Source organism: Misgurnus anguillicaudatus, chromosome 24 (assembly GCF_027580225.2).
Source record: "Misgurnus anguillicaudatus chromosome 24, ASM2758022v2, whole genome shotgun sequence".
In the NCBI taxonomy this organism is placed as follows: Eukaryota; Metazoa; Chordata; class Actinopteri; order Cypriniformes; family Cobitidae; genus Misgurnus; species Misgurnus anguillicaudatus.
Window position 1 is genome coordinate 41,441,045 of NC_073360.2, and position 27,414 is coordinate 41,468,458.

At 37.2% G+C, this 27,414-nt stretch overlaps 1 protein-coding gene across 1 annotated transcript; it reads right to left on the reverse strand.

Annotated features, from left to right (window-relative positions):
- On the reverse strand, positions 1–26,462 carry LOC141361386 (uncharacterized). The gene is made up of 3 exons (XM_073862498.1): positions 26,185–26,462; positions 25,379–26,099; positions 1–3,062 (listed from the first exon to the last, which is right to left on the reverse strand). Exons 1-3 carry the CDS (start codon positions 26,194–26,196, stop codon positions 1,639–1,641), a joined length of 2,157 nt encoding a protein of 718 aa, XP_073718599.1. The 5' UTR covers positions 26,197–26,462; the 3' UTR covers positions 1–1,638.
- Between the last annotated feature and the right edge of the window lie 952 nt (positions 26,463–27,414).

The window sequence follows — 27,414 nt, forward strand, 5'->3', positions numbered from 1 at the left end:
TGGGATCGTCTGTCGTTTGTTGTTGTAGTGAATGTGTTTTGATGTATTTATTTGTTACTGTATGTTATATGTTGTATGATACTTTTGGGTCCCCTACTAAAAGCTTTCAGTAGCTTCTTTGGGGTTTTCCCTTTTCGCACACTAGCATTATATAATTACTATATTGCCTTTAGAATGATGATGTGTGTGAAATAAATGAAGTGAAATAAAAAAAAAAAAAAGTCCGGCATCGTTCATGAATTCGAAGTACAGGCGGAGATAGCAGCTTTACCTAGATACTTCCTATGACAAGACCGATGGCGCCTGTTTTGACGCATGCTCAGAGCCCCAAGGCGACATCTATTGTATATATCTATGGTAATCTCAGACCGGAGATGGACAGAGAATTATTAAACGTTAAAATCTATTAAAATGCTTTTTCATTCAAATCAAATGCTCAAGCTTTATTTTTTAAGATTTGTGTTAAATTTATTTTTATTCATTTATGACACATAAAAAATGGATAATAAACTATACATTTAACTAAAAACTTAATTGTTTGTAGCAAATACAATTTTTTACGTTTTACATTATTTTACACATTACATAAACACACATAACTTACATACATACGTGTGTGTGTATATATAAAATATAATTCATCGAAATATAATTCGCCTCAGTCATTGTGAAATCGCCCTATATATTTATAAATAATATACAGTTACATCTCAAATATCGTAAATATATCTTTTTATATTAAATATTTTTAATACATTTCTTAAAACAAGCACAACACACACTCTGATCTCACTGTACTTTGATGTTGAGTGAATCGCTCTGTGCAAGCCCTGCATTTTTTTATCGACGTGGGTTTTGATCACAGTCCATGCTCTTGATATAATGGCTAGGATTTTCTAACAAAGTTAGCGTCCGTACGGAGCATAAAAGACAGAAAACCGTAATATTTACAACGACACAGAAGTAGCGGAATGCCTTATAAGGCCCACTTCCGGCCTCAGACTGTCAGGCTGGGGCTGTCAGTCTCAGACTGTCATGACGTATGTTTCTGTGCTTCTGCAGTTGGTTAGTAGTATTGGAAAGTTCAAGAACCCACCATAGATTATTAGGCCCAATTCCAATTCTATTTTATACGCCTAACCCTTAACCTTGCCTCCTAAAACAGTGTGAACAGGGGAAGGGTTAAAAATATTCCCCTAAGAAATGGGACACCACTACTAGACTGTCATATGACATCATACGTCAAAGTAGATGCAATATTTGTCACATTGCCACCTTCACCTGCAGTCATATAGTTATAGCCTACAAGTGGCCCTGGAAGCCCAAAAGCAGCACACCACACACCCCTCTGTTAGCGCTTTAGATGCTCTCCTCCTCAGTCTATTATTCACGTTCCGGTTTTCCACCATTGTTGGAGTAAAAAAAAGGCTTTCCTGCAAATGACGAGTAATTCCGGCTTTCCGCAATACAACATAACTATTGAAGGTAGGATGAAACATCTTTTTTGTTTGAAAGCAGAGGGTCTATTTCTTTATTTGATATATTGTACATTTTCTGGAAGACATTAAACTTTTGTGAAAATCATGAAAAATGCTGGTGCTGGCTGGCAACTTTTTTTAAACGCTGGTGGGGAAAGAGTTAAAGGTTCTTTCCAGTGTGAACTTTCTGATGGACTCTGAAGTGACTTAAATAAGCAAACGTCTTGTCACACTGAGAGCATTTGTAAGGTTTTTCACCTGTATGAACTCTCTGGTGCCTTAGTAAGGTATCCTTTACACTAAAACTCTTCCCACAGAGACTACAGTGATAAGGTTTCTCTCCAGTATGAACTCTCTGATGAACTTTTAATTGAGATAACCAAGAGAAACTCCTTCCACAGACACTACAGTGATGTTGTTTCTCTCCAGTATGAACTCTCTGATGATTTTTTAATTGAGATAACCAAGAGAAGCTCTTTCCACAGACACTACAGTGATGTTGTTTCTCTCTAGTATGAACTCTCTGATGCTCTATGAATTGAGATGAACTAGAGAAGCGCTTTCCATATTGAGCGCAGACGTAAGGTTTCTCTCCATTGTGAACTCTCTGATGGCCTTTTAAGTTAGATGAATAAGTAAACGTCTTGTCACACTGAGAGCATTTGTAAGGTTTTTCACCTGTATGAACTCTCTTGTGCCTTAGTAAGTTTGATTTGTGACTAAAACTCTTCCCACAGACACTACAGTGATAAGGTTTCTCTCCAGAGTGAACTCTCTGATGGTCTTTTAAGTAACGTGAATAGTGAAAAGTCTTGTCACACTGAGAGCATTTGTAAGGTTTTTCTCCAGTGTGAACTCTCTCATGGATTATCAGCTGATATTTATGGCAGAAACGTTTATCACAGTGTGAACACTGATGGAGTTTCTCTTTAAAGTGAATATTCTGGTGTCTTTTTAATGAACTTGAATCCCTAAAGGTTTTGTCACATTCACTGCACTGATACGGTCTCTCATTGGTGTGTGAAAGCACATGAGTCTTCAGACCACTTTTACAGCTAAATCTCTTCTCACAGTGAGGACACTCGTACGTTTTTTCTCCTGTATGAACTCTCTGATGAACCCTTAAATGAGATGAATTATAGAAGCTCTTTCCACACTGAGCGCATTTGAAAGGTTTTTCACCTGTATGAAGTCTTTGATGAACTTTAAGATTGTGTTTGGTTCTGAAGTATTTTCCACATTCAGTGCAGTTGAAAGGCTTTTCATCACTGTGTGTCCTCATGTGAATATTCAGATTGGAGGAAGAGACACAAATCCTCCCACACTGCTCACAGTGAAACTGCTTGTTCTTCTTCTTCTCTCTGTGGTCTTCTGAATGAAGTTTCTTCTCTTGTAAGGTAGTAAAGCTGATCTCAGATCTGGTGAAGAGTTTCTGTTCTGTGTGTTTTCTCTCATGTCTCTCTAAAAGTCTCTGTGAGCTGAATGTCTTTCCACAGGTGATGCAGGAAAGAGTTTGTGCTGTCAGTCGCTCTTTTGATGTTGAGGACGTTATTTCTATATCCAAACATGAATCACTCTTCACATCTGAAAGAAACACGAAACAATTTAATTGTCTTTTTACTCTTATTTGAAGGATGAAGAATTGAGATTCTGTATCTTTTTCTAGATTCACACATATAGACAGAAAACAGGTGTCAGTCCTGTTATTACAGATGGGTCATTGCACATCAAATAAACCAACATTTGTGCACAGCACACAAAACATTGTAATCATTTTTGTTAATATTTTATTAAAATAATAACAATATAACTAGTGATCAATGACATAACATATAGGGTAGTTTCCCAGACAAGGATTAGCTTAAATCAGGACTGGGCCTTAGTTTAATTAAGGAATATAACTAGTTTTAACAAACATGCCTTACTAAAAACTAGGGCTGTCAAAATTGACGCGTTAACGCAAATTCATTTTAACGCCACTTATTTTATTAACGGCGATTAACGCAACGCGCAATTTCTGTTTGACACATGGTCCAGCCCATAGTTGAATGAACAGAGACGCAGACAAATAGCCGCTTTTGCACTATCGGGCTTCAAGCGGGCGTCCCAGTGCCTGCCGAGGCCTGTCGCGTTTGCATTGTCACTTCTGGGGCATGACCGTGCTTCACTGGTGCTTTGTGGGGCTTAAGGCCTGGCTTTTCTGGCCCGCCAAATACCTTGGGCCAGAGCGGGCTTCTCGGGGCTAGGGGAGTGGTAAAGGTCAAAGGCGGAGTTTATCTGAGTCTCTGGCAAGATGCGCATCCATCTGTCTGCAGATTTAAAACTTTAAAAATAATCGGAATCACCAGTAATTTACTGTTTAACGGAAGATGCCTGCTGTGTTTGTACTTCGGCCTGTAGAAAATGAGAAAATGATCTGCATATGTAAAAAACAAAGACGCATTACAATGCCGAACTCGCCATGCTAGGATCCGGCGCACACCGCTACCGGTTCGGGAGAAGTTTATAAAGTTTCAGGCACAGAACAAAGTGTTTAAAGTGCAACAGTGCTGAGAAATTAAAGATGTGTGTTGGATCATCATTTCATCGTCCATGTATTAAAGATGCGATCACTCGAGTCACGATGGTATCTACAGTCGGTGAGTTAACATGCTACATAACGTTTGCAAACAAAACACTTAAAATACAATACAAATAACGATTGCATAAGTGTCTTACATGGGTGTTTATTGTGTTATATTGTCATCTCTGTTGAATTTTTTTAGTCAGCCCTTAGGAAAAGTAACCATGGTTTTATTATATTAGTCATAGCCATGCTTTCTGGTATTTTTGGGATTCATTTAAGTCTTATATGAATGTAGCAAACTTTATATGTGGGTATACTGTATGTGTATTTACAAACCCTTTATACAAAACATCACATGTGCTACTTTATTCTTTTGTGTCTGTTTTACAGAAAAATGCCAATGTAAAGCTTTCAGTTTGTCATCCAGGACTTTTTATTTTGTATATGAGAGATGACACAGCAACAGATGCAAGAGCATGAGATGAAACGAAGATGATGATGATGAGACGACAGAAGCCATGGATGTTGAAATCCGTCCGGAGGAGATGTCTTTAAATACACTGTTTGTGCACTGATATAAACTTCATATGTAAATAAAGTACCGCGCTATTATTACTATGGCTGTTTGTCAGTTTATTGAAAATAATTGCTTAATAAGGCGTCGTGATTTTGGCTACACAGCTGGAGGTCTGAGGCTATTGGCTCCGTGAGGCCTGTTTGAAGCCCTGGCAAAAAGCAAAAGCGGCTAATGTGACCGGTCTAAATGAGTCAAAGGTTTGCATAGAAATAAACCTCATTCACACAGACCTCTGGTCCCAGAAAATACCCATAAAATTGCCAGACAAGCGTCTGTGTGAACAAAAACTCGTTCCGTTAATCTTCTGGGATGGGTGCCGGAAAGAGGACCTAGTAAGATACGCGGGTAACCCTCTGTGTGAACAAGAATGCCGTAAAGGGCGTGTCGAAGTGAGGACGCGCGCGTCATCATCACAACACAAGTTATGGTTCAACGCCTTACAACGAGAGATAACATGCATATAAAAATTCACCACGAGAAACGTTGCAAACTAGATTGAAGCAGTTATCAGAAAATGATATATGAGACGCATAAACAATGACGCACGTGCCGTAGTAAGGACGCGCATGTCATGGCAACATGAAGTTGGTTCAACTCTTTAAAATGAGGGATTTACAACATTCACTACGAGAAATGTCAGCATACTAGACTGAAGCAGATATCAGGTCAGTTAGCTCGTTACTTACTGCGTTGAAACGGAGATCATTCAGCAGCATAAAAGAATATCGCGTCACATGCTCATTTGAGCTATAATAAACGAAAATACCCGCATGTCATGCCAACGAGATATATTGTTCAGCTCCTCAAATGCGGGTTTTAAATGCATATAAACAATCACGATGAGAAATGTCTGAAAACTGTATCAAAGCAGAAATCAGGGAGCTTGTCAAATATCCACTCTGAAGCTGAGATCATTCACCAGCTTAGAACTGTGCATTCACGCGCTCCTTTATAATCTTATCATAAACAAAAATGCACGCGAGTTGTTTCTGGAGAGAGAAATAATATGCAAACTTCAGACGCTGCGTGGAAAAGAGGGCGGGACTTTCAACATGTCACGTGTCTTTCCGGGACCATCAGATGCTGTGTAATCTTGGCAGTGTGAACGAACAAAAACTCTAACTATTATCAAATAAAATCCCAGTGTTGAAGTAGGTATGTATATCATGCTGTTTCCTGAACAAAGTTTATTAACATTTCTGTAGTTCACATTAAATCTTCTTTTCATTAATAGACAGTTCATCAGGGTGAAAAAAATAGTTTAAGTTTAAAATGCAACCTTACATTATGTCTACATCTGTGCAAGTATTGACCACAGTGCAGTAATGTAAAGTATTCAGCAATCATGACATGAATTCATGTTTTTACCATGTTGGGGTGATTTTCTTTTATGGATTAGGGACCCCCTAGATAACCTTGCCACCCCATTTATAAAAGGTTGACACAAGTTTGCAACTCCTCAGGTTAATATGGGATTGTCATGTATTGGCGAAAACACTGTCCTTGAATCATTATGTGACACAACTTGTTCCGTATTTGTGCATGAAACAGTTACAGTGGGTATAATAATACTTTCTTCCTCACTTACCTGTAGCCCGAATAATCACGCGCGTCTTGTTGAGTGAACTTTGGCGCGTTGTACAAAGTGAAACCATCCTATCACACGTAGCAAGTAAAGAGTGATGTGAGTTAGAGAGGCGGGACTGAAGAAATGCAAAGCCAATCATATTAGCAATGTGAGTTAGAGAGGCGGGACAAAAGAAATGCAAAGCCAATCATATTAGCGATGTGAGTTACGGAGGCGGGCACTGCAGAGAACGAAAGCTGTTAACCGTTTGTGTACCACATAGAGCGTTATTTTTACAGAACGGGATTGCAAAAGATTTCTAATCTCATTTAAATGATTCCTGAAAAAATATAATAAGTAAAAAATAGAAAACAAAAGAATAAGACGGACATCAGTGGTTATATATAAATACAGATTAATTGTTTGGTCGAAATTATTGATAGGGACAATTCAGTCTTCCATGAATATTGGTAAGGACATGTCCCTAGCGTCCCACCCTAAATCTACGCCCATGCTTAACAGTAACGAAACATTCACTTTAGATACAACAGATTATAGGTCAAACCTGCGTGAATTCTTGTCAAAACAGATATTTTTAAACCTGTAATTTTGTGTTATGTCTATATCAGGGTCACGCACTCGCGCTTTTGGGTGCATGCGCTTCAGACGTCTGCGTCAGACATCGCTTTTAAGCCTTGTCACTCTTAATAACTCTTTTAACATCAATCAGATCCCGAACTTTATCTCTCTTAATTATTTTAACATCAAGAAAGTCCTGCGGTCTATCTTCTATAATTTCTGAATGCTTTTTAAAACGAAATTAAAAAGTGAAAGACGACGCATCTTTGCTTTATATGGATTTGGGACGGTACACCTCACAGAAAACGTGCAGATAAAGAAAATTGCACGTGCAGAAAACGTGCATTTTAGATGTTTAATGACCATTTAGAGCATTGGATTTGCTAGACGAGAGCTTAATGTTCTTATTTTTATGAAAAGCTCCGACTCATCTAGACAGCGCCGGTCACTTGCTGCGTCTCAATTCATCCAGCTGTTGGTCAAACAGAAATTGCGTGTTCCGTTAATCGCGCGTTAATAAAATTAGTGCCGTTAAAATGAATTTGCGTTAACGCGTTATTAACGCGTTTATTTTGACAGCCCTAGTAAAAATATCTGATGTGTATTAGATTACTTGGATTTTAAGCAGTCTGTCTCAATGTCAAAAAGAAAAAAAGTTTAACATATATTGATGATGTTTTTGCTTTGTGTGTGCTAAATCTATTAGTTTTACCCGTGATTTTAAGGTATGAATGTGGTAGTTTAATGTATGGATGTGGTAATTTTTGTGGTAATTTAACTTGCTGACTCATTCAACTTCAAACAGGTGTAGTTCTGTCATATTTTGTTATATTTCACCAAATCATGCATTGTTCTATGTTTTAATAGAGAATGTCAAAATATGAACAACTATTTTTTGAAAATTAGCTAATTCCGACTCAACTTGCCAGCACAGGTCACAAATGATGCAGCAGCAAACAAAAAATTGAGAAAGAAAATTCTTCTGAAAGGAAAATTTATACAAAACAATGGCTTGATGGTTGTGTAAAAAATGTAAACAGGCTGTTGTTAAAATAATTTGCATAAAGCATCTATATATGTATATATGATTACAGTATTAAAAACCTGAAAAGTGTTAAATTAGGGTAAATTTAGAACGGATAAAATGTGTGATTAATTTGCAATATATCGCGAGTTAACTCATGAAATCATGCGATTAATCTAGATTAATTTTTTTTATCTATTGACAGCCCTACGAAAAACATTACTGTTGTGCATTTTGAGGCCAAACAAAGGGCACTGATGTATTTTAAGACATGCCAGTGCAAGTTGTTTTCAGTTTGAAATCTTAATCCTGCTGTTCTTTCTAATTTCAGGCCTATCTCAAAACTGTCTTTCCTTTCTAAAGTTTTGGAGAAAGTAGTATCTATGCAGCTGCAAACTTTTCTAATTAGTAATAATATTTATGAAAAGTTCCAGTCCGGCTTTAGATCTCGTCATAGTACTGAAACTGCACTTTTGAGAGTTTTTAATGATCTGATTTTAACTGTTGATTCGGGAGCCTCTGCTGTCTTAGTGCTTTTAGACCTTACTGCGGCCTTTGACACCGTGGACCACTCAATTCTCCTGGCACGTTTGGAGAGTTGTGTGGGAATCAAACGTACTGCACTGAGGTGGTTTGAATCTTATCTAACTGATAGGAGCTTCTCTGTCCAACTCGGTGATTTTTTATCTGAGACGGCTCCATTTATATGCGGTGTCCCTCAAGGTTCCGTCTTAGGCCCTATTTTATTTTATTTGTATATGCTGCCCCTGGCCTCTATTTTTGAAAGGTACGAGGTCTCCTTTCACTGTTATGCTGACGACATTCAAATGTATCTGCCCTTGAATGTAAAAAACCTGCAGTCACGTTTGGTTGTATGAAAGACATTAAAACATGGATGAATTTAAACTTTTTAAATTTAAATGGAGACAAGACAGAGATTATAGTATTTGGAAACCCTAAACCTCTTGATTTAAATTATCTTTGCCCCTTGGCTTCAAACAGTCATTCAACTGTGAGGAGTCTTGGTGTTGTGTTAGATAGTGCTTTTAAGTTTGATAAACAAATATCCGCCACTGTCAGATCATGTTTTTTCCAGTTGAGAACTATAGCCAAGGTAAAGGCATATCTCCATCCTAAAGATCTAGAAAGGGTGATAAATGCCCTTATAACATCTCGCCTTGACTACTGTAACTCGCTGTACGTGGGATTAGATAAGTCATCGATTCAGCGTCTACAATTAGTCCAGAATGCGGCTGCTTGTCTCTTGACAGGAACGAGAAAGAGGGACCATATTACACCTGTGTTGCGTCACCTCCACTGGCTCCCTGTTCATTATAGGATCGATTTTAACATTTTATTATTGACTTTTAAATGTCTAAATGTCTTGGCTCCACTATATTTAACAGAGCTTTTGTGCACCCATATCCCGGCTAGAGCGCTAAGATCTGCTAATCTTGCCCTCTTGGATGTACCGAGAAGCAGACTAAAAAATAGAGGTGATCGAGCCTTCAGTGTAGCTGCCCCTAACTTACGGAACAACTTGCCAGTCCATATTAGAACTTGCCAAACTCTGGAATCTTTTAAATCATTGTTAAAAACTCATTATTTTTCTTTGGCTTTTTCTTCGAGTTAGGCTTGCTAATTTCCTGGGAATTTTATCTTATTTAATGTATATTACGTATGTTTTATTGTTGTAAATTTAGTAGTGGTAATTTGTTGTTGGTCAAATTGAACCTGTGAAGCACCTTGGTCAACCATGGTTGTTTTAAATGTGCTATACATAAATAAAATTGATTGATTGATTGAATTGATTGATTGATTGATTGAACAGCTTTTACATTTATTTTAGTCTCGGACTAGTCTAATCCCTGTCCAGGAAACTGCCCATTAATGTTATGCATGATTATGAGTAACCCACAGTTTTGTAAGAGTCGTCAAACGGAGCAATTTTTTAAATTTGTACAGACAACGACTTTCACAATCCTTGTTGCATTATATGATGACACTTCTAAAATGAGATGAAATATTTTTTTAAAGGGATAGTTCACCCCAAAATTATACATTTTCCCTGTATCGTTCTAAACCCCCAAGAGCTCAGATTGTCTTCAGTAGAGATTGACAGATATGACAGATAATTTTTTTATCGATACTGACTATTTGGAACTTATTTGCCCAATAACCGAAATGCTGAACCAATTTTTATTTACTGTTATACTACTGTTTTTGACAGACTTACAACAACACTAGCCAATTGAACAAATCCTTATAATAATAATAACAATCACTCCCTCTTTGCATACAATGTAATAAACAGAGCCCGACCGGTATCGGCGTATAAGCCGCAGATATGCAGCCGATATGAACGTTTTTCACAGAACAAACAAATGCTTTTTGAATGATGCAAGTACTTGTTTGTCCATTTAATTCAGTCAGTGGTCTCTCAGTTCAGGCAGCGGCAGTCATGCGGTGTCTTCACAACATTTTTACACCTGGTTAATGTTTGCGTGTCGGGTTGAACTCTTTAAAGGAAAACAGCAAGGGACAGCATGTGGTTGCAAGTGGCAAACAGAAAGCCCTTAAATGTAGTCGTCTTTTGTAAAGTGTCAGCTGCATACATAAGTGCTCCACTTTTTTATGGTGAAGTTTGGTCCTCCATCCCCCTGAATAGCCCCACTTCACCATTAACAGGGAATAAATGAAACAGATATGGCTTTTTACGTTGCCTTGACTGCGGAGGAAGTAGATTTCCATGACGACTGCGTATTTCCAGTCGTAAATACGGAAGTTGTAAGAAAGGTCTTTTTTCTCTATCGGACCCTATCAGATCCAGTGCGGATGCCATTTCGTTTTGTTAGCAGGCAGCCTCGTCTCGCATGATGTTAAAAAGCCCAGGTGTGTGTTTGGCATCGAGCATCACTGTGCTCATGGCTAGTTTAACTTCTACAGCTTGTTTTCACCATTTGTATGTGCTTTGCGCAGGCACCGCGCAACACGCGCTTGGTTTTGCAAAAATCGTTAAGTTGTATCATATTAATTTATCATCAATTAATCGAAGATCGATGTATTTTTAACATCCCTACTCAGAATAATTCATATTTTGTTGTTATAAATTATGAAATGGCGGTTGACAAAACGCGGTTTATCTATGCATTTACTCATATTAACTTTATCAAACTTGCTATAGTGGAGGTAATAAATAATTAATTAATGTCCACAGACATTTATTTAGATTTTTTAGAAGAATAATGTTTATCTTGTTAGTGTTAATATAACTTCAGCCTTCAACCTGGTAAGTGAACAGCAATATGAACGCGAGTTTAAAAGGCTTCTAAACATAAAAAACAAACAAAAAATGTAATTCAGAATTGTTATTTTCCACAAGCATTCATTCATGGCTGTTTAATTCATGTAAAGCTACGTTGTCATGAGACAGGATTTGATGAATCAATTTACGTGACTCTGTGAGTTTGTCTCAATTTCTTAGCCAAGCTGCATAGATGGCTTTTCAGGCATTTATAACACATCTTATCTGTGCATTAATGTCTGTTATGTTAAATAAATTGCTTAATTAGAGCAAAGTAAGTACACTTAAAGTCCTTTTAATGAAGTTGCGTCACTCCGCCATCATATTTGGTGTGCACCCTGTTGTTGTCTCCTCTCCTCAGTGGTGAAATGAGTAGCGTCTCGCTGCAGCCTGCGGTGGACATCCAACCACGCCCACATCCAGACGTGACGTCAGTTACTACGCCCAAATCACATCTCTCTCCAACACAGTAGGTGGCAATAATGTGTCTTATGTTGGTGCTACCCGCTATAAAACCGAGAAAGAGCACGAAGAAGAGAGAAAGCCCGACGTTGAAGTACTAAAGTTGTTTACCACGTCGGTAAGTAAAAGTATTTGTTTCGAAAGCCTAATGTAATTCCAAAATGTATTTATATTAATACATATATTTATGCTTGATAAAATCCCATGATCAATATATTCACAATGATTGCACTGTGGTGCACGTAACAGTTACCTTCCCTTACGAAAATTAATCATGGTTTTATTGTGGTAAAAGTGTAGTACCCATGTTTTTTTGGTGTATTGATTACTATCAGCAAAACCATGGTTTTACTACACTAACCATGGTTTAACTATGGTTTTTGAAAACCATGGTTGTCAAAACCATGGTAATTTTGTAGTTACTATGGTTTTACTACAGTAACCATTTTTGTTTTGTTTTAACTGTAGTAAAACCATGGTTAATTTTCGTAAGGGTTAATCTTTTGCTGCTGTTAACTTCACCTATCAGTATCAGATATCTGTCAAGCCAAAGTGAAATGAAACTTAATGGTAGCTTGTTTTGAGAAATTGTTAAAATGTAAAACATTGATAACTTAAAAACTGTGAGTCATTTGTGTAGTCCATGCACATGATACAGCTTAATATGCCTAGTTGAACTTCACACATGCACGTTATTAACGTTTACAGTCTGTAGTGTTGATAAATTTGTTGATACATTCTTACAGGTTACTTTATCTAAAAAAAGAACTGAACTGTGCAGGACCACAGCCCATTTTTACTGTTTGAACTGCAGCCAGACTGTAGTACGCAAGGAAATGCCAAATGCTTTATGACAGAAGCACTTACAGCATCTTCAACTCCCTCTGTAGCTGCATGCTCCACAAATACACCTTTATTTTTTTATTATTACAGGATTACAGAAAGAACATAAAGTGGAAGTTCGTAAGGAACATTGGTCCAGCATGGTCCTGGGTAGAGAGTCACCGCAAGATATTCCTTGGAGAGGTGATGGAGCCTGCCTTTCTCCAGATGGATTTGTTTTCGAATATCTGGAGGATCTGAACACGTTTATTTCAAACTGTTATGAGGAACAAGGCCTGTAAGGGCCATGAAATATTCTTGTTCTATAACCCTGCTGAAAAAACAGCATCAGACCAGCATGGACCATAGGGTGGCCATTCGTGCCAGTTCCGCCGGACACATCCCGAACATGTTTTTGGGTTCGTTCTCCGGAATTCGCGTTGTTCGCCCGCATACATCATTGAGGTTCTCACATTTCAGTTAAAATACATTAGAAAATTTAGATTTATTTCTTTTAAGACATACAATCATTGTAGTTTCATTCTTACCTTGAAATGTAACGGTTGCCTTTCTGAAATTAAACCCGAAATATTAAACCTTGATGACGTATGCGGTCGACCAACGCGACTTCCGGAGAACGAACCCGAAAACATGTTCGGGACGTGTCCGGCGGAACTGGCACGAATGGCCACCCTAATGGACCAGCATGGGAATTATGCTGGTCTATGCTGGTTTAGCTGGTGGTCACAGCATACCAGCACCAAAACACAACATATGCTGGTATGACCAGCATGGGATGCTGGTGCTAATGCTGGTTTAGCTGGTGCTAATGCTGGTTTGTTGCTGGTTTAGCTGGTGCTGATGCTGGTTTAGCTGGTGTTCACTAGCAAACCAGCACCAAAACACAACATATGCTGGTCTTGCTGGTATGCTGTTTTTTTTTCAGCAGGGAATAAATACAAAAATGCCCAGTGAAGCAAGAAGTGTCTTTTAATTTATCTTTAAGTATATGGGTGACCTGGACATATTCATGTCAAGTTGTTAAAGAACAAAACCTCTGAAGGTCAATGCCATGTTACTAAACTTCTACTGAAGTGCAATATAACATTCTAGCACATGTCACTTTTGGTCTCATTACACAATTTTTCCATTATTAACATTTGGCGTCTATGCTCCACTGTCAATTCTAACGCACGCCACTTTGTGTTTCATTGCACAATGAAACACAATGTTTACATCTATAAACATTTATGTTCTGTGCTGCATTGTGTTGTGTTTTATACTATATTGGCAACTTTGTTGTGATTATACTGTATATTGTAATACTCTTGTGAATATTGTAAATTGTACAGTCATGCTTAGTGCTTCTAGTCTAGTGTATGACTAAACATGAAAACTGATATATTTGTATTTATTATGAAGGCATCTGGAGCTTGCTCCACCAGAATGTCATTGCACATGTACAGTGAAAATAAAGATCCTATATAATCTATCAAAACAAGTAATTTCTCTATTTATTCTATATGTATGTATATTGTGTAGGGTATTGCATATTGATCCTATAATTGACATATTTAGACTTTATGATGAAGTGGAACAAATGTTTAGAAAATTAAATGAAAATAAACTCATGAAAATATGTTAAGCATTACATTTACAATACTAAAAAGTAATGTACACTTACATGTAAACATTCAAAACTTGTTTTGGGTATGTTACAATCGATCATATTAAATGGGAATTTATATCATTACATGCTGTAATGGAATAAGGTAAAGCAAGCATACGTTATTGTTTAACCAATGAAATTAGCTCTGTTTATAATGTTTTTATCAAATTGGGGGAGGGTGGCCTAAATTTAATTTATGTCATATTAGTTTGGATATCGTTTACAAATATAAGAATACGTGTATTGTTAAAACGAAATATAACATTTTATTTAGATTCCAAGATTGCAATAAACTGCTTCAACATACTTCGATAGGATTAGCGGGTTTCCGTAAGGGGAACCACGCTTTGCCATATATGGGAGTCACGCGGTGACGTATTGGACATGGGCGTGGCATCCGGCGTGACACTTGGATGTGGGCGGGGTTGGATGTCCACCGCAGGCTGCAGCGAGTCATACTTGGGTGAAATGGCGTCCAGCGCACAAATCTCAGAACGGTCACAAGATGGCGGCATTTATCGGTCAAGCTGATATTACAAAACCAGCATCTGATAATGGGAAAATGCTTAAAACTACAGATGCACCGATAAGTGCATTTGTTTTTTTACATGAAGCTATAGACTATAAAGTACGGGGCCCTTCTGGTCACCCCCTGGAAAAAAGAAAACAATCCGTGATCACGGTTTTGTAATTCGTCCCCTCAGTTTATAAACCGTACTCACGGATTATTAAACTGTTCCCTCAGTTTTACAAACCGTGCGCTCGGATAAATAAACCGTACGCACGAGTTAACAATCCGTGCTCTTAGATTTGTAAACCGTACCATCAGTTTTTGCAATCCGTACCCACGAATTTATAAACCGTGCGCACGCTTTTGCAATCTGTTCTCACAGTTTTGCTAACTGGATTTGTAGCCCCCTCCCTCATTTTAGAAATCGCTATTCATTCTTATTCATTCTTTCCAAGTTTCCTATTAATGTTTGATATTTTCGGAAATTAATAAAGTTTAAACCGTGTTAAGCTGTTTTATACGTTCCTAACTGGAAACGTGCTTTAATATTTACGAAATATTTTAATCGGATGCTACAGTAAACAGATATCTTTGTGTAAAATTAACATATGTTATTTAGATTTATTCATCAAATAAAATAAATATTTAACTAACAAATGATTTCTACATATCCTTAATATTTTAATCAATATATTTGAGAATGCCACACTTAGGCTTGCTATATTTTCGTTTTTAATTGCTCATTTCAAATTCATATTTTATGTATTTAACATCAGCTTATTAGGTAAGATTAAAAGATTATTAAGAGCTGCACAATAATATACATATAAGTTTTATATACATATAATTCTTAATTATTGTAAATCAATATTATTATATCTGATTATCAATATATTTGAGAATTTCACACTTAAATATTTACACGTTTTAAAACTTATAATAATAATTGCTCATTTAAAATTAATATTTTATGTATTTAACATCAACATAACATCGACAATCAAACATTTTTACATTGTAGCCTATTATTTGAGTAAATATAGGCAAACAAAGTAGATCACGTGTTAATTTAAAAATCAACAAAGCAAACGGGTTTTATTCAGCAGCAGATGAAATTGCGTCTTTTGCAGAAAAAAAACATCTCCGAATCTCCTCAAAAATCCTGGTAAGTGTGGAGTATGAGTAATTACATTTACAATATAGGTGCAGGATTCTGCTGATCCACCTGTCTGGAATGAAGAAGTGATTCTGCAACCTCTCAGAGTTTATTCAGCTCATTGTATTTGTAACAGTTTGGCATTTTTGGAGTTTCATGATGACTGTAGAGTTATGTCATGTGTAAATAAATGTTCAATAAAATAATTGTGTACAATTGCTTTGTTCATCGTTCATAAAGGATGGTATGAAATAAATTCACTTTACATTAAGTAAATTCAACTCATTTTTTATTTAAATAAAATTCATAAAAAACAGCTACATCTACTTAACATTTGCAATTACTTATTTTTACTCAATTTTATTTTTAATAGGAAATCAATTTAATTATTGTTAATACCAGATTTAAAGCTTTCAAATTTACTCAGTATTTGTAAGTATAAAATGTTTTACCAAAAATTGAATAAATCATAGTAAATGTTTTACAAAGTGTGGCTCATATACCCGCTCATTGTGCATTAAAAATATGACCAGAAATTGATTCTTTTACACACATTTCAAAGAGCACAGCTATTTTAACACTTTGGTGACCTAAATAAATACGTACAATACAAATAGTCACGCGATTATTCTAGCAGTATTTGCACAGAAAGCTGTTACCCAGTTAATATAACAGTATAACTTCAAGTATTCAGATAAAAAAACTTTACGCAAGGACAAAGACAATATTTAATTAACAAAGTACAAATTTTAAGTTTAAATATTAATAAACTCCAAACTTATCTGGATTTTTTAAAGAGTTTCTCAGATGTTTGTCATCCCAGAAGTTTCCTTTGATTAATATTTTCTCATTGATCCTTAAATTAACATGTGATCCACTTAATTTCTAACTACTTTTTTGCTTACATTAGCTCAGATAATAAACATAATGTAAAAATGTTTCACCAAAAAATTAAGTAAATCATAATAAAAGTTTGGCATGAAGTTGATGTTAAATGCAAATAATATTGATTTACAATAATTAAGAATTATAGGTATATAAAACCCACATGTCTACAACTGTGCAGCTCCCAGCAATCTTCTAATCCCACCCAACAAGTCGATGCCAAATACATAAAACATGAATTTGAAACGAGCAATTAAAAACGAAAATATATAGCAAGCCCAAGTATATTGATTAAAACATATAGGATATGCAGAAATCATTTGTTAGTCAAATACTTATTTTATTTGATGAATAAATCTAAATAACATGTTAATTTTACACAAAGATATCTGTTTACTGTAGCATCCGATTAAAATATTTCGTAAATATTAAAGCACGTTTCCAGTTAGGAACGTATAAAACAGCTTAACACGGTTTAAACTTTATTAATTTCCGAAAATATCAAACATTAATAGGAAACCTGGAAAGAATGACCAAGAATGAACAGCGACCTCCAAAATGAGGGAGGGGCCACAAATCCAGCCAGCAAAACCGTGAGAACAGACCGCAAAAGCGCGCGCACGGTCCACAAACTCGTGGGTACAGACTGCAAAAACCGATGGTACGGTTTACAAATCTAAGAGCACGGATTGTTAACTCGTGCGTACGGTTTATTAATCCGAGCGCACGGTTTGTAAAACTGAGGGAACAGTTTAATAATCCGTGAGTACGGTTTATAAACTGAGGGGACGAATTACAAAACCGTGATCACGGATTGTTTTCTTTTTTTCCAGGGGGTGACCAGAAGGGCTCCGTAATAAAGTGTATTAAGACGACTTTTAATATAGTGCATAAAAACATTTATGGTGCTTTTATAATAATTTGTCCTTTTCATCGCTTGTCAGTAACAACTACGGGTAACCCACAGTATCGGAATTAGATCTGTCCTGTTAGTCCGATAACCGATTTAGCAAAAAGGGCTCGGATCGCCTCGATACCCAATCCAGATATCGGATCGGTGCATCCCTTAGGGCACACTCACACTATCCAAACCGCGCTCGGGCGCGTTTGACCCCCAAAGCCTGGTTTGTTTGACAAGTGTGATCGCTCTGTTCCGCGCCCGGGGGCGGATTGGTTAATCGCGCCACGGCCGGGTTGCAGAGGTGGGCCGGAGCGCGGTTCACTTGGGCTCAGGCGCGGAAGGCTGTGGTGTGAGTGCATTCGCGCCTGAGCGCAATTCAAAAGGTGAAGACGTCAGCTGCGCGACCACTCACCTTCATCTGCTGCCGTAAAAACCTTTTGATGCGCGCAGCGGAGTTACGTGAATGTCCGAGCTGCGCACGTGACAGATCAACTAAGCAATATGATGACATGTGAGAGGGCTGTCTGTAATCGCGCACCAAACGACTCCGGGTAAAAAACACAGACCTATCATTACGGTGGGTTCCAGTGTTAAGGGAGAGCTTTACTTCCTGCTTTTTTCAAAACAAACGCATCTTAATGACGAAAGCGCGCCCGGACTCGAATCGATAAAAAGTACAGTGTGAGTGCGTGCACCTGGGGGAGTAGGGAGGGGTGACAATCGCGCTGGGGCATGGTTTGGTTTGGTTTGGATAATGTGAGTGCGCCCTTAAAACAGGGGTCACCAATCCTGCTCCTGGAGGGCCAGTATCAGAGTTTAGCTGCAACACCTAAACAAACATACCTGAAGCAGCTAATTTTGGTGCTTTAGGTTTGTTTGATTAGGGTTGACAATGTTTGCATAATGGCTTCAATAAAAAAGCAGATAAAAACAAAAAAACATTGGCAACTACGTCAGCAGGTGACGTGTTGCAGTCTGCTCATGAACAACCAGAGATGAGAACAAATTGAAATGAAATGAAATCGTTCGTTTTGGTTTCTCTACAAAAGTGTTCTCGTCACTTCACAATAGTGTTATATTATTGACTGACTGATAGACCTTTTTGTATGGAAAGAAATTAGACTCAATATTATTAACAAATACATGCACAGTTATCTGTGAACTGGATGCATGTTACAAATGTATTTTACTATCCACGAACAAATGTCTTTAGATTTGAATATGTGAAATTCAGAATTTGAATGAACGTGTATCGATTTGTACAAATGTACAAATACACATGTTTTATTGTGTATTCAAATATCATAATTTGCGCGTGCAAAAAGGGAGATGTGCATTTGTGGATCAGATGACACGCGTGCATTAATCCCATTCTGTTCATTTGTATATTGAGACTTTCATTTCGCCGTTTAAAGCATTTTATGAGCCAAATACAAACAACTATCAATGAATGAACCAAAAAGATGTCCCCGATTTTGTGTCCGCGAATTTCAACATCCACGTGAATGTGCATCGACCTGCACAAACAGAGACATATTTGTGAATTCAGTTGGCATATTTCGTATCATTATTTCACAATTTGTGCACGCAAAAAAGAGGATGCGCATTTGTGGATCAGGCGACGCGCGTGCATTAATCCTGTTCTGTTAATACGAGTTTTGAGACTTAAGGCTGGTACAGACGGTACGACTTTAAAATCGTCTGCCGATTTTCCAACCCTGAGAGACCCCACACACGACGATAAAACATCGCGGGTCTAACAGTTTTGGTCGTACAGTTAGTGGTGCGCTGCCACATGGCAAAATCAACACATCACACACGAACCGATTTGACTCCCGAGCAGTCCCAGGTCAGACGGGAAATCTTGCAAAATCTCTCGCGATCAAACGTGATTTCAGAGTAAACAATCATGGCGGACGAAGAGGATGCAGTGGCGATAGTTTGCAGTTTGTTTTTAACCGAAAATTGCGTTTGCGCGCAATTTCTGTTTTACCCTTGGTCTAGTCCATAGTTGGATGCATTGAGATGCAGTAAATATGACCCGTGACTTCCCGGTACTTCCTCGCTGCTTCGTCACTTCGCTTTCTGATTGGCTACATGTCACAGTCCACAGGCTGCGTGCTCGTTTGTCCGCAGGAGACACCACACACGAGAAGAAATCGGGCCAAAAAAATCCAACATGTTGGATATCCCCGATTTGAGATCGGAGCAGTCCCGAGGTCCTTCCGAGTAGACGAGAGCAGTCTAAACACACCACACACGGCAAGAATATCTGATCAGTTTATTTTACGATTATCAGAGCATCCTTAAGATTGTCGGAAGGGGTGAATCGGGGCTAAAATCGGCCTAATTATCCTGCCGTGTGAACCAGCCTTTAAGTTGCGTGGTTTGCATTGAAAGATCCACGAGCACAGATGTGCTATGAAAACAGTCAACACTAGGTGTCAGTCTAACGGAGTTTCACACATGGCGGTGAATTCTGTTTTCTGTGTTTCCCTTTAGTCTGGTGTTTTTATAGCATTACGTTTATTATCCATATATACTAAATGTTTTAATGGCTTGGCTACTGAGATGTGTTTGTGTGCATGTATGTAATGTATCTTTATTGTCCTTTAATGGTAAGTCAATTATTTTTACAGTATAATTCACTTCATTTTAAAAAGTAATACTTTCATGTATTAAACTATACCATTTATTAAATATTTCATAATTTTCCTATTTTCTATTATTTATTTTTACCTTATATATATAGCCTACGTGTTTGTTCTACAATTATTTTGTTACATGCATACAAATTAATATGCCCCAGCCTGTTTATATATAAATAACACTTCACATCATGGGTGTGTGCTATATTTATGTATTTATTAAGAATGTCCACATAACAATCACCAAAACAATTCCACTAAAACAGGCTACAAAAACACCACAACAGAAAACTGGGGAAAGTATGAAATATTTAATAAACTGTATTATAGAATACATTAAATTATTTTTTTTTTTTAGTATAAACCACTCAAATCTCCAGTCCCTACAAATATACAAAAACACACCGTGACAAAAACGCCACACCAAAGGGAAGGGAACAGACCCCGACAGAACACCCGAAATCAGCCGCCCCGCCCAGGACCTACTAATTAACGCAATCCTGTATTACCGCACTGAGAAGCCAACCGCATGAATGCAACCACGGCGCTTTTTACATTAAATTAATGAAACTATCCATGACCTTCTTGTTTTTCACATCATACATGTATAATGAAGGCCAAATAAATTGGTAAAAGGTCATTTCGTTAAATCACCGGCTACAGCCAGGGCTGGAATGTCAATATTGGGCGAGTGCCCCAGGCAATAGGGGGGCACCAAGGTCTCCAGACTGCGGCCAAAATGTTTTTACAAGTACTCGAGCATGTGCGGGCACTACGGAATGCACGATCGGGTTTTAACCGCTCAATTGCATGACGCGTAATCGCGTATATCGTTTTATGTCACCATGCGCTCGGTTGATTTTACCGATGGATCTACGCAGCCCTGGTAAAGTTAACACATCGCACTCAGAACCGCGCCGGTTAAACATTACAGCGATGAGAGATAAAGAGAGCCGGACTACTTTTAGCCTACATTAACACTATAAACATTAGACGAGAATAGAGGTCTACATCAGTGCCCAAGGAAAACTAGATAAAAGATGAGAAACGTGTAAAGGATACAAGCATGTAAACTGCTGCCCTGCCACTCATCTCATTAAATGCTATCTAGATATAACTTATTGTAGCCTATATGTATCTTATGCCTATAGTTAAGGGGGTTGTATGAATCTTTGATTCATAACTTACTATTCTGAAAGTTTCATTAATTGTGCATAATGATGACATGTGCAGCAACTGCATAGTTAAGTCTATTTAGTATTTTTCAGTAATGCAGTTATTTTGGGAAAATGTCAAAATATTGCATTGCAGGCTTATTTAAGGTGTGCCCTAAATTTTCTGCTGGCGCTCCTAAAATTTTCAGTCAGGGGCTACATTGCTCCTAATAACAAAAACGTTAGTCTGGAGCCCTGAATGACTAGTTTATAATAATAAATAAATAAATAAAATATATTGGCGGGGGCACTTCACTGTGTTAATCCGGGCCTAGCTACAGTGAATGCGTGAGAAAGTGAGATAATAGAATGATAGCGTCGTCTGCAGATTGTCTGCAGATGCAGTATTAAAGATTAAAATAACTTTAACTGATCAACACAAATATAAAATGCCATAATATAATTTACGTTTTTTTACCAGCATTTAAACCTTTATAGTTTTTTCTTTGTGTATCTGCAGCATCCGCCCGTGGATGAGGAAGCTGCAGCCAATGTCGTTGGCATTTTTCTTTATTGTGAACTGACTGAACACTTGACTCTTACCTGGACATTTAGATATTCAAGTTTTCATTATTAATTTCTGGGTGAAACATTTTAAGCATGATGATCATCTGTCGACTCGACAGTTTCAGCACGTCCTTGCGGAGAGACTTTAACGTCTTTTTGTTCACTCCCCATGAGCTGAACGATTTTATTTTGTACTTTTTTACTTGCATATATTTTCAACATATATTCAAGAAACACACATGATATAATGTAAGTTGTTATAGATAGAATAAGTTTGTTCTGAAATGATGACAAAATCTAAATGACTGAAAATTATCTTGAAATGATCCATCTTAATTTAGCCAAAATACTGATTCATTCGTTTTCATACTTTATAGATACACATTAATTTATCTAATCAACCTATTATCATCAAATGCGTATGAATAGCAATCAGTGTGATTATCGTGCAATACATAGCCTACGCCAAATTCCAATTTTGCGTGCATATGCTAGTGCTTCCCGTTCACTTAAATGGCGCATCGTTTGGTGTCGTTGTTTTTTTGTCTGTTTTTTAAACCATTGCCGATTGGGTTTGGATATCATTTTATTTTACAAAAACTTACTCTAACCCCAAACCCAAGAGACAATGGTAAAAAACAAATTAGAAACCAATTATTAAAAAACACGAATAGATGAGCCATAAGGGAACAGGAAGGACTTGCGTAACATATTCACTCAAAATTGTAATTTTATGTAGCCTATGTATTGCACGATAATCACACTGCGTGTTATTTGTACGCATTTCATGAGAATACTAATATATTATTGAAAATGGCCTAATTTAATATGCAGTGCTTGTGTATTGCATTCGTTTTTTACAGTTACAGCGCAGTGTTCTGTATTTACCGATGCTCTGAAAATTTGCACTTAACAAGCCTAAACCATGTTCTTTCATTTATTTATGTATTTTTGTTTAAATGTAGCTGTAGTATAGCTTGTGTTGATGATGTTTTTTCTCATAAGGGTTAAGACATGTCACCCAACTTCTACCTAGTGTACCTCGTTGTTCTGGATTTAAATGATATTTTTAGTAAATAAAGGCCGTAAAATTGCATACAGCGCCACGCAAAATAACCGCAAGGGAAAGTCCTTCACCGCTACAAAACTAGTTCAGTAACATTATTTGTAATTTAATCAGTAATTTGATTTAGGAACTTAATAAAAAAAAAAAGTTACCGTGTGTGTAATAATGTCACTCAGATCACAATCCTTAAGTATTACTGCCTTTCCTGATCTTGGTGACAGTACATTACATTTTTATTAGATTATACTAATCCAATAAAAAGTCGGGATATATAAATCCAGGTAAAGATAGGCAAAGAAACGCTCAGCAACGTTCACCATGGCAAAGCAAGACTTCGCACCAAACAGGTTTGGTGAGATCTAAATGAAGATCTAAATGAAATAAATAAAGTCCACCAAATGAAGAACAGGCGACGCGCATTTAGTAAATGTTAATATTCGGGTGAGTAATCCCTCTGACGACCCAAAGACGAAGCCTGAGGAGCGCTTTTAACAACAGGCAACAGACTTTTTACAATTTATATCATACTAATTTATGTACGTTTATAAATCATGTTTTCGTTCATAACTTATGAATCGATCAGCAGTTCAGCACTTCAAAGTGTGTATAAGTAGCCTACTTTGTTAATACAATATTCTATAAGTGCTTAAATATAGGCTATTATTCACATAACCTTAAATAACGTATAATCTGATCTAGGAGCCCAATTAAATTTAGACTCCTATCAGACTATACATTGTTTGGCGTTGGGGATACCAGCATAGGTCCCAAGCAAAGCAACTGATTTCTGGTGTTCTGTCAAAGTCTGTTCCCTTCCCTTTAGTGTAGCGTTTTTATCACGGTATGTTTTTATATATTTATAAAGACTAAAGATTTGAATGGTTTATACAAAAAAATAATAATAATTGAACGTATTCTATAATACAGTTTATTAAATATTTCATACTTTCCCGAGTTGTCTATTTTGGTATTTTTTATAACCTGTTTTAATAAAATTGTTTTAATAATTATTATGTGGACATTCCCAACAATATAGCACACACCCATGATGTGAAGTGTTATTTATATATAAACAGGCTGGGGCATATTAATTTGTATGCATGTAACACAATAATTGTAGAACAAACACGTAGGCTATATATATAAGGTAAAAAGAAATAATAGAAAATAGGAAAATTATGAAATATTTAATAAATGGTATAGTTTAATACATGAAAGTATTACTTTTTAAAATGAAGTGAATTATACTGTAAAAATAATTGACTTACCATTAAAGGACAATAAAGATACATTACATACATGCACACAAACACATCTCAGTAGCCAAGCCATTAAAACATTTAATATATATAGATAATAAACGTAATGCTATAAAAACACCAGACTAAAGGGAAACACAGAAAACAGAATTCACCGCCATGTGTGAAACTCCGTTAGACTGACACCTAGTGTTGACTGTTTTCATAGCACATCTGTGCTCGTGGATCTTTCAAATGCAAACCACGCAACTTAAGTCTCAAAACTCGTATGAACAGAACAGGATTAATGCACGCGCGTCGCCTGATCCACAAATGCGCATCCTCTTTTTTGCGTGCACAAATTGTGAAATAATGATACGAAATATGCCAACTGAATTCACAAATATGTCTCTGTTTGTACAAATCGATGCACATTCACGTAAATATTAAAATTCGCAGACACAAAATCAAAGACATCTTTTTAGTTCATTCATTGATAGTTGTTTGTATTTGGCTCATAAAATGCTTTAAACGGCGAAATGAAAGTCTCAATATACAAATGAACAGAACGGGATTAATGCACGCGTGTCATCTGATCCACAAATGCACATCTCCCTTTTTGCACGCGCAAATTATGATATTTGAATACACAATAAAACATGTGTATTTGTACATTTGTACAAATCGATACACGTTCATTCAAATTCTGAATTTCACATATTCAAATCTAAAGACATTTGTTCGTGGATAGTAAATACATTTGTAACATGCATCCGGTTCACGGATGGATGTGCATGTATTTGTTGATCATTTTGAGTCTAATTTCTTTCCATATTTTTGGGGATGTGCTTCATTATTTTCTGAGGAAAGGATTGTGAAACTAACTAAAGTCAATGTGACAGACAGACGCCTCCCGAATTTAATAAAAATATCTAAAAATGTGATCTGAAGACAATCGGAGCACTTCGGGGTTAAGGACAATACAGGAGTAAGTGTTTTATGATCAAATTATCATTTTGGGTTGAACTAACCCTTTAAGCCCACATGCATGTTGCTCAATAAGTATTAAAGAGATCTTAAACTCCTTTAACATTTTAGTACTTACACTTTTTGGTCTTTTAACTAGTGAGACTAAAAACCCAAAACCGTTGCTCACATGACAGTTAAAAATGTTCGAAACACAACTATAATTAAGGAGACATACCTGATGGATTAAAATCATCATGTTCCTCATTTCGATCTTCCTCTTCTGTGGGTTCAGTTTTGATTTCTGTGGGTTCAGTTTTGATTTCTGTGGGTTCAGGTTTGGTTTCTGTGGGTTCAGGTTTAATTTCTGTGGGTTCAGGTTTCATTTCTGTGGGTTCAGGTTTCATTTCTGTGGGTTCAGGTTTCATTTCTGTGGGTTCAGGTTTGGTTTCTGTGGGTTCAGGTTTGGTTTCTGTGGGTTCAGGTTTGGTTTCTGTGGGTTCAGGTTTGGTTTCTGTGGGTTCAGGTTTGGTTTCTGTGGGTTCAGTTTTCATTTCTGTGGGTTCAGTTTTCATTTCTGTGGGTTCAGTTTTAATCTTCATCATGAGGTTCATGCAGTCGATGAGTTTAACTGAACACATCTTCAGTTTGGTCTGCAGGATCTGCTGCTGTTCTCCAGCGTTACAGACAGAATCCAGAGACTCTGTGGAGGTTTGATCCTCCTGTAAGCTCTGTTTACTGTCACACACTGTAGTGTCCTGAGTGTCTGTGGGCTTTGACTCAGTATAACAGAGTAAAGTTAGACTGAGATCGGAGTCCTGTGTGTGTCTGGATTTCTCTTCAGAGAGTTTAGAGTCCAGCAGTGTCTGTGGTGTGCGGCTCTGATCTCTGCTCATCCACACTGAATCCAGACTCCCATCATCAGTCACATACACTGAAGATTCACAACAATCCACATCCTGACAACACAACACACACAGACAGCAAGATTAGAAATGATTTGATGTGTCTGATTCAGGTAAATGATGTTTAAGCTGTACAAACCTCTCGATCCATTGCTAAATCTCCTCTTGACCTCAGCTTTGTCTCCAGTAACGCCACCTCTTTCTTCAGCTGAGAGATTTCTGTGATGAAATCATCAATATATCCAGCATGGACAGATTAGATCCTACTCAATGTCTCAACACTAAAATACACAGAGACAAGAGACTGTTTACACTCAATGAAACACGCAAGAGAGAAAACACTGAGGATACACAAACACATCACACACGCGCACTCTTTCTTTCTTTCTTTCTTTAGTGAGTTTATCTGCGGACTAAAGAGCTGCAGCGCCTCCTGCTGTACTGGAGAGAGAAGACGGGCAATTAAATGCTGAAGAATAAAGTCAAAACACCAAGGGCCTCATTTATCAACATTGCGTAGAAAATGTTCTATATTTGTACTTACGAATGAAATTTAGAATGTGCCTAAGTACAAAAAAATCGGGATTTATCAAACGTGCGCACGTGGTTCGTACGCACATCAGTAAGTAATCCTTGATGATAAATCCCACTTGTTCTTAAGCACCATGCTCGTGCACGTTCATAGTCATTTGCATTCCGAAACGCCTCCAATGAACCATGTATGGTGACAACACCTCCCGTTATATGTCACGTGGTTGTGCTTTTTCCCTTATCGCATTAATGACAAAGAGAGCGTAAAAGAGGAATTTTACAGACACAGAAATTGAGTTACTGGTGGATGAGGATAAATCCTAATAACACATCCTGATTGGTTTACTTAGTGCGGGAGGAATGACTAACAAAAGAAAACAAATCTACATGGGAACATGTTACCAGTGAGTTTCCATTGAATATAAGGGGGAGAGAACACTTTCAGAAATAAAAAAAGTTGTTTGACATTAAATTATCAGGGGAAAAAAACGCGTCACAGCACACCGACGTGAAACGAGTGCAACTGGAGGAGGACAACTTTCCACCTTAAACAGCAGCATATATAATCATCATCATTGGCGCGATCTTTGAAAACGCGCTACCGGCGGAATGGATTATTTGCCAAGTCTTCCAATATCGCAAGATAAGCCATTGCACTGTGTCAAGCATTTACCGGAGACTTCATTTATACAAATCACATGTAGAGCTTTCACAGATAAAGATACATATCACAAATAAATCATTATAATTATTTGCTGTTACCATACTGACATTAATCGTTTTTAACACCTGCTTGTGGATAATAAATAGACACTTCTTTACTCACTGGAACAGGGTC